Consider the following 12,219-nt stretch of genomic DNA (forward strand, 5'->3'; position numbering starts at 1 on the left):
CGAAGCCTGTTAGGAGAGACAGGCCAGCTGCAATTGAAAGATAGCTGCGCCCTGGGAACTGCAATCAGCCTGGAGCAGATACATCGTCCCCTAGTTGGGATGCTCAGAAAAGGCTGTCACCAACATCCAAGTAAAGGAAGTGAAAGAACAAGAACATTCTGTTCTCCAGGTCTGTGGCCAATAATGGTCGCTGCCCCGACCCAAATGATCCAGTGTGTGGGATGGAAAGCAAAAAGACTGATGCAGATAGTAGAATCCACTACAGGAAACAGAATAAATAATAGGAAACTTTAGCGGGTACAAGAAAACATGGTTTCGATGGAAAGGAAGAGGACAAGAATGGTGTGTGAGAAAAGTTAAAGAAAAATGGAAGTACAATGACAAAATTCATGTTAGAAACAGCAAAATGACACTAAAAATCAAGGCAGTAATGTAGAAAGTAAAGGTGCTAAGTTTTCTTAGCGTTCAGAAGAGAGAGGAATACTGGGAAAAAAAAAAAAGTAGTTTTGAGAAAAAAATGAGATCATAGATGTCATTTTTCAATTTGAAAAAGGAGAAAGATATGAGATTCACACTTGTTTCAGACAAGTCACTAATACAAAAATGTTAGGGATAAATTAACATAGAAGCATCCGAGCAGGAAAAAATTCAACTACAAGGGAACAATAATTAGGCCAGCCTCAGACTTCTACTACAGTCATACCAGCCAATGACAGAACAGCATCAATGATCTTTCAAAAAAATGTGAAGGAATTTTATGCCCCGTCAAGTTGACTTCATGCGCAAAGGCAAGAGAAGAAATGAGAAGAAAAGCAGCTAAGGAAAGTCAGGTAGGGGTATTCCAATCCAGATTGTATAATTCATGAGTCTGTGTTCCAAATGGATAAGGAATGACCACTAATTCTAACACAACTCCCTATTCCTAAAGTTGATTTTGGTAAGATTTTTCTTTAGCAGGAATGACTTCAAGTAACTTGTTTCAGAGAAGGGCCCTCTCCTACCAGCAAGCTCCCTTTTTATCCCTCCCTGTGTGCTCACCCCAAGTCTGTGCCTCCTCTTATCCGCACATTCCCAGAGCTCCAGGGCTTGGAACACAGCAGGTATGAGGGAGCACCAGTGATCCCATTAATGCATAAAAGGAATAGGAGTTAAAGAGGAGCAGATTGTCCTGTCTTTACTCCTTGATCTAGTTTACTCATGAAATTCAGAATTCACTAGAAAATAATGTGGATAAAATTACAGGTTGTAATTTTGATTTTATTTCAAATGATAAATTGAGGCATAGTTCTGTCCTGTACTACTTCTGAAGGGCTTGTAAAGTTATAGAAATAATTCCATAAGGGCTCCAGTCAGACCGGAAATGACTCCAACCAAAACCTGTGATTGGCTGAGATCACCTGTTCAGGGATTTTTAAAAGTTCTCCACCCTAACTTCTGAGTATTGTAAAGAGTAAAAAGCACTTTTGTCATTTTTCCTTTGAAAGTGTTTTAGCAGCAAACAGGACTACTTGTTTTCCTTTTATATCATTTTTATGAACATAGTACTTGTAAGTCAATTTAATTAAAATTAGAGAGGGAAAAAACCAAAAGCCCCTCTGTGGCACTGTTAACCCAGAGAAGGTGGGCATAAACAGGTACTCATGTTCATATTATCACTTCTACAAATATTGACAAAACGAAGTTTGTAAATTGTAAATAACAGTAGTATTGGTCACATATTTGATATGTTGTCATACAAGGGTTCGGTAAACAATAATAAATATAATTTCCCTCTTTGGAACAAAATAGGGATTTATAGGGAAAAATGGGTTGATTTACTTAGGGTTTATTAGCACACCATTTTTAATGTGCTTCGAAAGCATTAAAAACCATGAAATTGTATTCACTGAATACTGGCCCATAGTTTCATTTTTAAAAAACCCGTCTTACATACATACCTCATGGTTTTCTATTAAAATCCTTAAATCAACAGGGATTTCTGGTAGGTAAGACTATATTAATTTTTTCCCTCATTAACAATTTCATTTAGATAAAAAATCTTCCCTTAAATTGAACTTGAAGCCTGATCTATGCTGCTGTGTCCTATGAAATGAACCTAATTTTCAAAGTGAAAAGGAATGACTGAGTGGCCATTTAGAGTGCTGCCATTTTCCTTCCCTCATGATTCCTGCTGGGTCCTCTTCGTTGAGGCTTTTCCCTGAGTCATATATTTACTGGAAAGGCTACCTAGAGGAGGGGAAAAAACAAAACCCAACATAAATAAAACAAGACTCACTTTGGCACAAAAGTCATAAAATTACTTCTCACTGTTCATTACCCACAGAAACTTTTCACACTGGCATTGGTCACTTATTTTAAATATAAGTATATATGGAATATGATCTATTAAACATTAGCTTAGTCACAATTTTCAAATTCAGGTAAGTTGTTAGAGTGACATCATTTGAATACATTGGAGTGTTCATTATTGCCTCCTTGGTGCAGGCCAGGTGAACTTTTCAAAGACCCTCCTTTGCATAGCAGTGTCTTCCTTTGCAATCAAACAGAATTGCAAAGATTATTTGATCAGAAATAAATATCCCATATCATTATTCTGCACACATGAAGTAGCGAATGGTATCACAACAAAAGGAAATTTATTATATTTATATGGAAAGCAAAGGAATGAAGATTATTAATTAAAATCATACCACATAAAGAGTTAATAAAGTCCGATCTGGAGTCAAAACAAATATACTAACAAAACAAGAAAAGTCGAGAAATTCTTAAATGATTATGTGTAAGAGAGTAGTTTATAATAAAGGCTGCATTTCAAACCAATGGGGGAAGTATGGATATGATACTAACATGAAAAAAAATCAGTTTACAAAGCCACAATATTATTCTCATAAAAATAAACAAATGAAAATTCCATCAATCATGTATTTGATGCCTCAGTTTATTTATCTGTAAAATGAAGTCAATATCTAGTCTCTTGGAGTTAAAGATTATATGTAAAGCAACTGAACTAATAACCAGGCATATAGAAAGTACTCAAAAAATACTAACTTATTATTAAATTAGTGTAAAGAGATAGGAAGACTTTACCTCCAAAGTCTACTGAATAGTTAATGGCTTAGGATGGAGGCAGTATAAATGGCTTTATTTTCATTTTGCTTAACTATATGCCAAACTTTTTATAACAAATGCATCAAGTATACAAATAAAAACTATGCTACCCAAGAACATCTTTTCAAAACATAGCATCTAAATAATCCATTCACAGTGAAAAACAGTATCAGCAAGAAAAAAGCATTCTGTCATAGTTATACCATAGAGTATCTATTAGTCTATAGCAATGCAGCTTTGCTATTCCAAACTACAAATGATAGACTTTTCACTGGAGGGAAAAAAGTTTAGATCATGGGCCTCCCTCCTGATACAGTGCTATTAAGCTATGACCAGCCACTACAGCATGAGTTTGATCCCTGGCCAGGGAGCTAACCCATGTGAATCAACAGACCTCTTTTGTCTTACTCGCTGCTCCCCTCAGCAGTGTATTTCAACAGATCTGCCTGTTCTGCTCCCCAATCTGTCTCTGGTGAATCCTCTCACTCACTGCCCCCCACCTCTGGCCTATACCCCAGTTCTTCTATGCAAAAATAAATAAATCTTTAAAAAAAAGTTTAGATCACTGTCATATTCAACCCAAAGAACTAAGAAAAAATAGTTTTAAAGCTATTAAAAGAAAATATAGATGGATATCTTTATGACCTCAAGTTAGGGAAGAATTCTTAAAGATGACCCTGCAATCATGAATCACATGACCATAAAACTAAACATGGAAAACCAATCATTTAATTATATCAAGATTTATAAAGTGGCAATGGACACAAGTTGAAATACAATAAATATCAGAGGAAGATATTAGTAATGTATATAGAAATGAAGGATCAACATTCAGAATAAACGAAGAACCCTTAAAAATTAATAAGGAAATGTTACTGCAAAAGGAAAAAGGATAAATGCTTGAACAGGAAATTCATAGAATACCTGAAACTGACCAAAAAACATAAAAAGGTACTCAGACTCACCAGAATCAAGAAAACATACACCAGAACACCAAAGTATTTTCACCTATCAGATTTGAAAAATAAACACTGATGATAGGAGTTGGCAACTGTTTCAACCAATAAGGGGTGTAGTTTGACAGTATTTAACTAAACTGAGCACATACATGTGTGACTTCTAGGTCTAAAAACCCTATATATTCTCTACACATACTCAAGACTCACAGGAAATGTTCATTACAGCACTGTACAACAGGACAAAAAATCAAATGCAATTGACATGTTCAGGTATTCGATAATAGATGCATAAAATGTTCAATATTTATATGATTGAATACTAAAGGCTAAATCTCTATACAATGTAAATGCATTTCAAAATCATTTGTTAAACAGATAGGAAAAGGCAGACTATAAATATCCTATTATACAATATGGTATGTATGTCATTCAAACTTAAAAATTCACCAAGGATGCATGTTAAAAGTACATATGTTAAGAGTTTAAAAATGAACCAACAGTGAAAGCAAATATAAGTAGATTAAAAGGACATCGTACTGAACATGAGAAAATATTTAAGCATTATTACAAGCAACAAAGTTAATATCCAAGATATAGAAAGCATTTAAATACAATTTTTAAAAAAGATTTATTTATTTATGCATACAAGAACTGGAGTATAGGCCAGAGGTGCTGAGGGGTGAGAGGATTCACCGGAGACAGAGTGGGAAGCAGAACAGGCAGATCTACTGAAATGCACTGCTGAAAGCAGCAGAGGTAAACAGGAAAGGTCTGCTGTGCCATGTGGGTCTACTCCCTGAGTGGGGATTGAACTCAGGTAGCAGTGACTGGCTATAGCTTGATAGAACTAAGACTAACCCCTGTGCCACCAGGAAGGCCCAGCACTTATATAACTTTAACAATAAGGAAAAAAAAAAACAAAAACTAAACAACCCAACTAATAAATGGACAGAAGATCTGAACAGACAATTCACCAAAGATGATATCCAGAAGGTCAATAGAGACATGAAAACTGTTCATCATCACTTTCAATAATATGGGAAACACAGTGTGAAAATCACAATGAGCAGCCCTCTCACACCCACGAGAATAGCACATATTAAAGACCTGGAGAGGATGCAGAGAAACTAGAGCCCTTTTACACTGTTGGTGAGAATGTAGACTGTTAACAGCCATTTTGAAGAGTGATCTGGATTGACCTTAAAAATGAAAATACTGTTTGATCCAGCAATCCCACTGTTGGGCATTTATCTAAAGAACACAAAACTGTTAACTCAAAAGAACTATATTCTCTATAATGTTTATTGCACCTTTGCAATAGCTAAGACATGGAAGCAATCTATGTGCTCACTGATAGAGGACTGGATCAAGAAGATGTGGTTATCCACACACAAGGGAATGCTATTCAGCCATAAAAGAGATGAAATGTTGGTGGAGGGCGCACAATGATAATAACTCATAAAGCAGGGAGACCCTCTACCCCACTCCAAATATAAGCAATGATGCAAACCAACATTAATCCTCAATTTAAAAAAAAGGATGAAATGTCATTTACATCAAAACAGAAGGATTTTAAGGAAATTACACCTAGTAAAGCAAGTCTGAGTGACAAAGATATTAGCCACTTACATAGTGGATGTTTCAACTAAGCAAAATACTTAAAAAAAACTAGTGGGGCACTAATCAACAAAAGGAAGTTAAAAGGCAGAGGAAGAGAGAAAGGGTCAAAATATAAGGGTCAAAGTATAAGGAATGGTGACAGGGTAAAAAGAGGAACTAGACGACTGGTAATTCAGAATATATGGGGGGGACCTTGCTGACTGACTTTCACAAGGGGATCTGAGAGCCCCCAGTGTCAATTCTTCAAGAAGTTCCTCCAGCATCCTGCTTAGAGATGGAACCTGGACAACTGTGATTGTAGGAATGGAACTCAATGCCGTGGGAGCAGGGGAGCAAGAGAGTTTCGGGCATTAAAACATACACTTAATTCCCATTTTCAGGATGGTAACCTTGTCATTTAGTATTCCTTGGCCTCAGTGGTAGACATGAGAATGTGCCTCCAGATGTCAAATTCAAGGACTCTACCCACCAATCCCACTGGGTCTTGCAGAGGACCTTTGTGCTGTTCTTTTCTCCTAGTTGCCCATGGAGTGCTCCCAGGAGAGACACTGCCAGGCCTCCCTTAGAGCAGAGCCATCCTGGAAGCTTCCCCTCAACCTTCCTCACTCTCTTTCAAGGGCCCCTTCTTATTTCTTGCATATAACCATTTCCCTAATGAAATGTTTACAGGTTTAATAACAAAGAACTGGAAAAATACCTTAAGTCATAATAATGGATACCTCTGGAATGGAGGGGGACATCCCAGACAGAATGGGCTATGGATAGTAGTCAAAGGGGCCTTCTACCATCCTGATGTTTTATTTAAAAAGATTGCAAAGGGGATGTGAAAAAAATACCAATTCTCTAGTAGACAGGAAGCTGTTATGGATTATTTATACCTTTTTTATATTTTCCAAACAATGTTTAAAAACCCCCACTCTTTTGTAAGAATAAGTCATATATTCTATCACTTCAACATGTAACACCCCCATACAAAGTTGTCTATATAAAAATGTCATCATACCTGAAGAAATTTCATGTAAAAATTCACAAAAAACTAAAATAAAATATGAACGATTATGTAATCAATAGGAAAAACAAAATTATGTAAGCAAGACTCGAATTTCCCTGAGGTTGTGCAGATCAAACTACTGAAACAAACAAACACTGGTATGGAAAAACAAATCATAAATATGGATAAAAGGATAAAATGGGATGGTGGTCAAGGATATTTTTCTATACCAATGGTATCTGGTAAATGTTTGTCTCTAACAAAAACTAAAATTTTAGTTTTTGTAAAATTACACTGCTACCTGATGATCATCACAAAAATTTCTGATAATGTCTTTTGGGGTGACTCAATTAAAAGGGAATGAAAATAACTCAGTGGTATTACTATGCTGCATTTTCCATTCCCAAATTCTTTAAAAGCATGTCCATTATTTTAAATTAGCTATCACAAAGACTACTGAAGTTTCTAAATGTTTACCAACTTTTTAAAGAAAAAGAATAGAAGCTATAAGAACACTTTTCATTATTGTCATAAGGTCAATCCAAGGATACACAAATGCACAGAAGGAAACCTCACTCTTCTATTAAACGACTGTCATTTTCAGTAAGCTAACATAAAAGTATTTTTTATTTAAAATTTGTTACCGTTGTTGTAAAAACTCAATTTGGAAAAATATTTTATAAATTGAGACTTAATGAAAGCTTAAAAATCATAACTATATAGATATTATTGTTGCAGAAGTATGACAGGTTGACCAATAACATGCTTGACATATATGATAAAAATGTATCATAGGATAAAATTTGAGGAACGTGCAAGAATTTGAGGAGAAAATGAAGCAAAATTTCTGCCTGTTAAAGAGCTGTAGCTGAATGATGGTAGGTATGAGAAAGTAATGATATCAGTATTTCCTTTGATACATTTAAGGTTGATTTAAAAGTTTTATTTTAAAAGTCAATGCTGACCAAAAAAATCCCAGAAATTACATGCTTTGCAACTATGATGAAAATTTTAGACATCAATATAGAAATATATGAGGACATCGACTTTCAACATTCAGGAGAGTATATATAAGCAGGAAAAGTTTAAGACACTGCTTTACCAAATATTTGAAGATAGCTAGACCATTAATAAGGAATGATTAAGTAAATAATGATACATACATATACTGGAATGTCATAAAGGTATCAAAAAGAATGATGTAGATTTAGTGATAAGATGACATCACTATACTATTTTAAAAAGTACTTTTATTATTTATAAATTTTTTTTTAATAAGTAGGCTTTAAAAATCTGGTCAAGGAAAAAAAGTTGTAAAACTATGCTTCATTGTGAGGGAGAAAAGATAAAATGTTAGTTTCTTGAGATTCTCATACTGAATAAATTGTTCTATGTAAACCCTGAGTAATTAACTTACATATAAAAATCAGTTTCTGACTACCATGCTGAAATCTCCATATAATCATATTTTGTTAAAAAAAAAAAAGTCCACTAAGAGTACTGGTAATTTTATGTGCCAAATGTTGCATTAAGGGCTTTCCTTATATAATATTAATCATTACAACCTCAATTCATGGACAAGGAAACTGATTCAGAGAGGTTCAAAAACTTGACAAATGACACAACCAGAAAAATGCTTGTGCTAGGTTTCAAGCTTAAATATGTTTGAGTCTAAAGCTCATATTCCTTCAAAATGAATGCATTTCTCATCGATAAAATTTACTGAATATCTAAGGCATTGTGTTAGCTGTGAGTATGTGGGGGAGGTGGTACCACTGAGGATCAAGGAAATTCATGGAATTTTTTAATCTACTATTTTGCTTGGGAGTAGAACTGTACAAAACCCACAGAAAGGAATAGAGGCAGGCATCAGGAGAGGAAAAAGAACTTAGGTGGGTATGTACTCTGAGCTGGGGGTTTTAATCTTCTCAGGTCAGCACTTGATGAGACAGATGGTATTGTCAACTGCAGACATGAGATACCTGGAAAACTTAATGCAGCTAATTTATGAGAGTAGGAGGTATTCATACCAATAGGCTCTCCTCCTGAAACTACCTGTGTGTCATAGACATTCAGTACTATGAAATGGAAAAATTTTGAGAAAATTTACTACTACGTACACTTGAGAAACATTTCATATTTATACCTACACAGACAAACTGGATTAAACTTACCATGGAAAAATCTGAGAGTCTTAATGGCTATCCTATACTTAACTGGAGAGTTTATTAGAGAGTACAGATTTTAATCACCTACATATATTTCTTTTTTTTTCTGACACAGACATATTTATTGTAACAATCCTTGACTGAGGTAAAAAGCTTCATGGCTTTTTAAGAAATTTAGAAACTTTTAAGTTACGAAAATCCTAACTTATTGTCAATTGGTGATGCCTCCTTTAGGTATGTGTTTAAAAAAATTCATGAAAGTATAATAAAATTCTACTTTCAAGACATATAAAAGACCTGAGCAGGAACAAAGCTGGTAGATACTCTGCAGGAATATCAAAGCAGTTGCTAATCCCATAAACCTTCACGCTACTCTCACTACAAGGAGGTGCTGTTGTTCTAAGTGCCTTACATGGATTTCTCATCATCCTCACCAGTAAGGTATTATTATGACCCCCCTTGTAACAGATGAGGAAATTACTAGGTTTTTCAAGATCGTAAAGCTCATTTCACAGCAACAAGGATCTGGGAGTAGAAATTCTACCAAGCAGTCTGACTACGGAGACTCGGTACTAACACCTAAGCCTTGGCAAAGTGCCTATCTTGAATAAGCAAGGATCAGAATTTTCCCATGAAAAATGTTTTGGAGATTACTGTCCAAGGATTAAGTTTGTAACAACAACACTCTTTTGGCTTGTTTACATGTGGTAACTAAGTGACCTCAAACTCTCAAAGAAAATCTGTGGGAAACAATCTCATGAACGGTGGGGAAACTCTTTCCCATAAACGTTTATCAATTGAGACTCAGCTTGTCAATCTCCTCATCTACCTTTCCAGGTTGCTCTAGCTGTCAATCAAGTCATCTCAAAGTAGGCCCCATTCTTACCTCATTTATGTCTACTTGACTGCGGAGTTGTTCCCAGAACTGTTAACTGCTTTTAAGTTCATGTATTCTACCCAGAACAATTACAAAAACTTCCCAGGAAACAGCTGCATTTGGTTTTCTCATAAAGCATCTGATGTCTAAGCTGTTATGTATACCATTCCCTTTTATGGATAAGGTTGGTATTCTCTGAAGACTTCTGTTTTATCTCTCTTTGAATTGCTGACCTGACTGGATGCAAACTTCAACCCCCATACCTTTCAATTTTTTTTCATACCTTTCAATTTTTGACTGTAAAAAGATTTGATACAAATATTTGCCTAGCCACCTAAAAAAAAAACAAAAAACTGTGAAGTACACATATCATAAAACTAAATGCCTATTTCTACTTATATCATTTATAATACTTGAGATAACCAGTCTTGGTACTGACAGAAATGTAAGTACTTAAATAACTTAATTCCACTTATTCTTCTGTCATTAATAACACTCAAAGTAGAGACAAGCAAACACTGATGATCTGGAGCATTCTTAGCTTTCCTGGGGTGAGACCACATCCTGACTCATTTCATAGCACCAAGGACCCGGGAATACTATTTTTCCAACACACTGCACATCTCCCTGATCGAAAAGCAAATTATTTTTGTTCACAGGCAGTAAGATAAAATGTATAAAGGGTAAGCATAGACTATATGGTGTGTTTTATATGACATATGTAAATGTCAGGTTATAACAAGTTTTAAATTTTAAAAACTTAAAACTTTTCCCATAAACTATATACTCAAGTTAAGAAAACTACATATGCCACTTCATTTGGTCATATAATTTTCCTTCTTTAACCCTACTTTATTGTGCAAGATGAGATTAAGCAGTTTAAAGATTAAGCAGTTAGTGTGTCTGCAGGTTAGAACTCCCATGTTTGTCTTATGTTTTATAGCTTTATTCCTTCTTACTAAATAAGGCAGAAAAGGAGACTTAGTATGTTAAAGTTACTGATTTTCTTTCCCCCTTCAATTTTCTCCCTTCTCTTTCAGGACTCAAAGGTACATTCCAGAAAAAGGCCCTCAGAGTCTCTTGCTTTCTCTACCAGTGCTTTCCCCCTTTAATCTTCCCTTAGGCCTGGGATACCGGCAGGGATGGGGGCCCTGGTGCTTTGCACCTATAAGGGAGGTGAGGGAGCCTATCACAACATTTCTCACCAAAACTCCCTGTATGCAGAATTTTCTCCCCTAAATTTACTACAAAAGAAATGGCTCATCTCGGGCCTCCCTGGTGGTGCAGCGGTTGAGCGCTGGGTTGTGAAGCTGCCCGCAGCCTCTGCAACACCGGTTTGATCCGCGGCTACCAGAAGAGGGTCCCACATGGCGCGCAGACCTCTCCTGCCGCCCGCTGCTCCCGTCAGCAGTGTACTTCGGTCCTTCTGCCTGCTCTGATCCCTGCTCTGGCTCTGGTGAATTCTCTCACCCTCCCGCGCTTCTGACTGTACCCAGTGCTTGTATAAATAAATCTTAAAAAAAAAAAAAAAAAAAAAGAAATGGCTCATCTCAAAGTCACCAGTGGCCTCTCTATGGCCAAATCCAGTGCTTAATTCTCAGTCGAGGGCCTCCCTGGTGGTGCAACGGGTTAAGTCTCAGCACTATGAAGCAATCCCCAGCCACTACAGCACCAGTTCAATCCCCGGCCAGGGAGCTAACCACATGGCACAGCAGACCTCTCCAGTCTTGCCTGCTGTTCCCCTCAGCAGTGTATTACAGTGGATCCACCTGTTCTGCTCCCCACTCTTTCTCTGCTGAACCCTCTCACCCCACACACCCCCACCTTTGGCCTACACCGCAGTTCCTGTGCAAAAATAAATACATATTTAAAAAAATTCTAAGTCTAAACTACACTGGACCTATGAGCAGCAACATGCACAGCTGTCAATCCCTCCCACGAGGCACTGCTTGGATTGCAACAACCCAAGTCTTTAGCGTGGCAGTCCTGCCCTCCTCTAGATGCCTTTTTCTTTTCTATCAGCATTTGCTTCCTAGGTGTTATTTCTCAGATTCACCTTTACTATTTTTACATTGGCAGTACTCAAATCTACCCTCTGCTGGACTTAACTTGAAATGTCAAGCACATTTAGAGTCAACTGGGCAGTCATCCCTACCAGAATATCCAGCAAGTCTTAAACACACACTTTTAAAACTGAACCCTACTTCCCCTGTGTACCCCAGCAAAGAAAATCTGACTTCCATTCTTCTGTTTGCTTAGGTCCAAAATCTTTGTGTCACCTCTGATTCATTTTCTGTTACACTTTACCATCCAATATATCAACAAATCATGCTAGTGCTACCTTCAAATATCAAAAAGGTGACTAGCTCTCACTGCCTCCAGTGATTCCTCAATAGCCTGGACCATCATCATCTCTCCCCTAAACTACAGGAGACTCCTGGTTGATTTCTACTTTGTCTCCTCATAGCAGCCATACTGAATCTTTTCAAAACAGAA

The 12,219-nt window shown here is 36.5% G+C and overlaps 1 protein-coding gene across 2 annotated transcripts in view; it reads right to left on the reverse strand.

Annotated features, from left to right (window-relative positions):
- Positions 1-2,158: 2,158 nt before the first annotated feature.
- Positions 2,159-12,219, reverse strand: part of TUT7 (terminal uridylyl transferase 7) — a gene marked incomplete at both ends in the record, with an annotated part of 69,339 nt that continues 59,278 nt past the window's right edge. For both annotated transcript variants that reach the window (XM_084236985.1, XM_084236984.1), the window contains one exon: positions 2,159-2,226. In XM_084236985.1, the coding sequence (XP_084093111.1) occupies positions 2,159-2,226 (68 nt within the window). The remainder of the gene's footprint in view (positions 2,227-12,219) is intronic.

The sequence above is a fragment of the Talpa europaea genome (assembly GCF_964194135.1).
Source record: "Talpa europaea genome assembly, chromosome: 7".
Classification (NCBI taxonomy): Eukaryota; Metazoa; Chordata; class Mammalia; order Eulipotyphla; family Talpidae; genus Talpa; species Talpa europaea.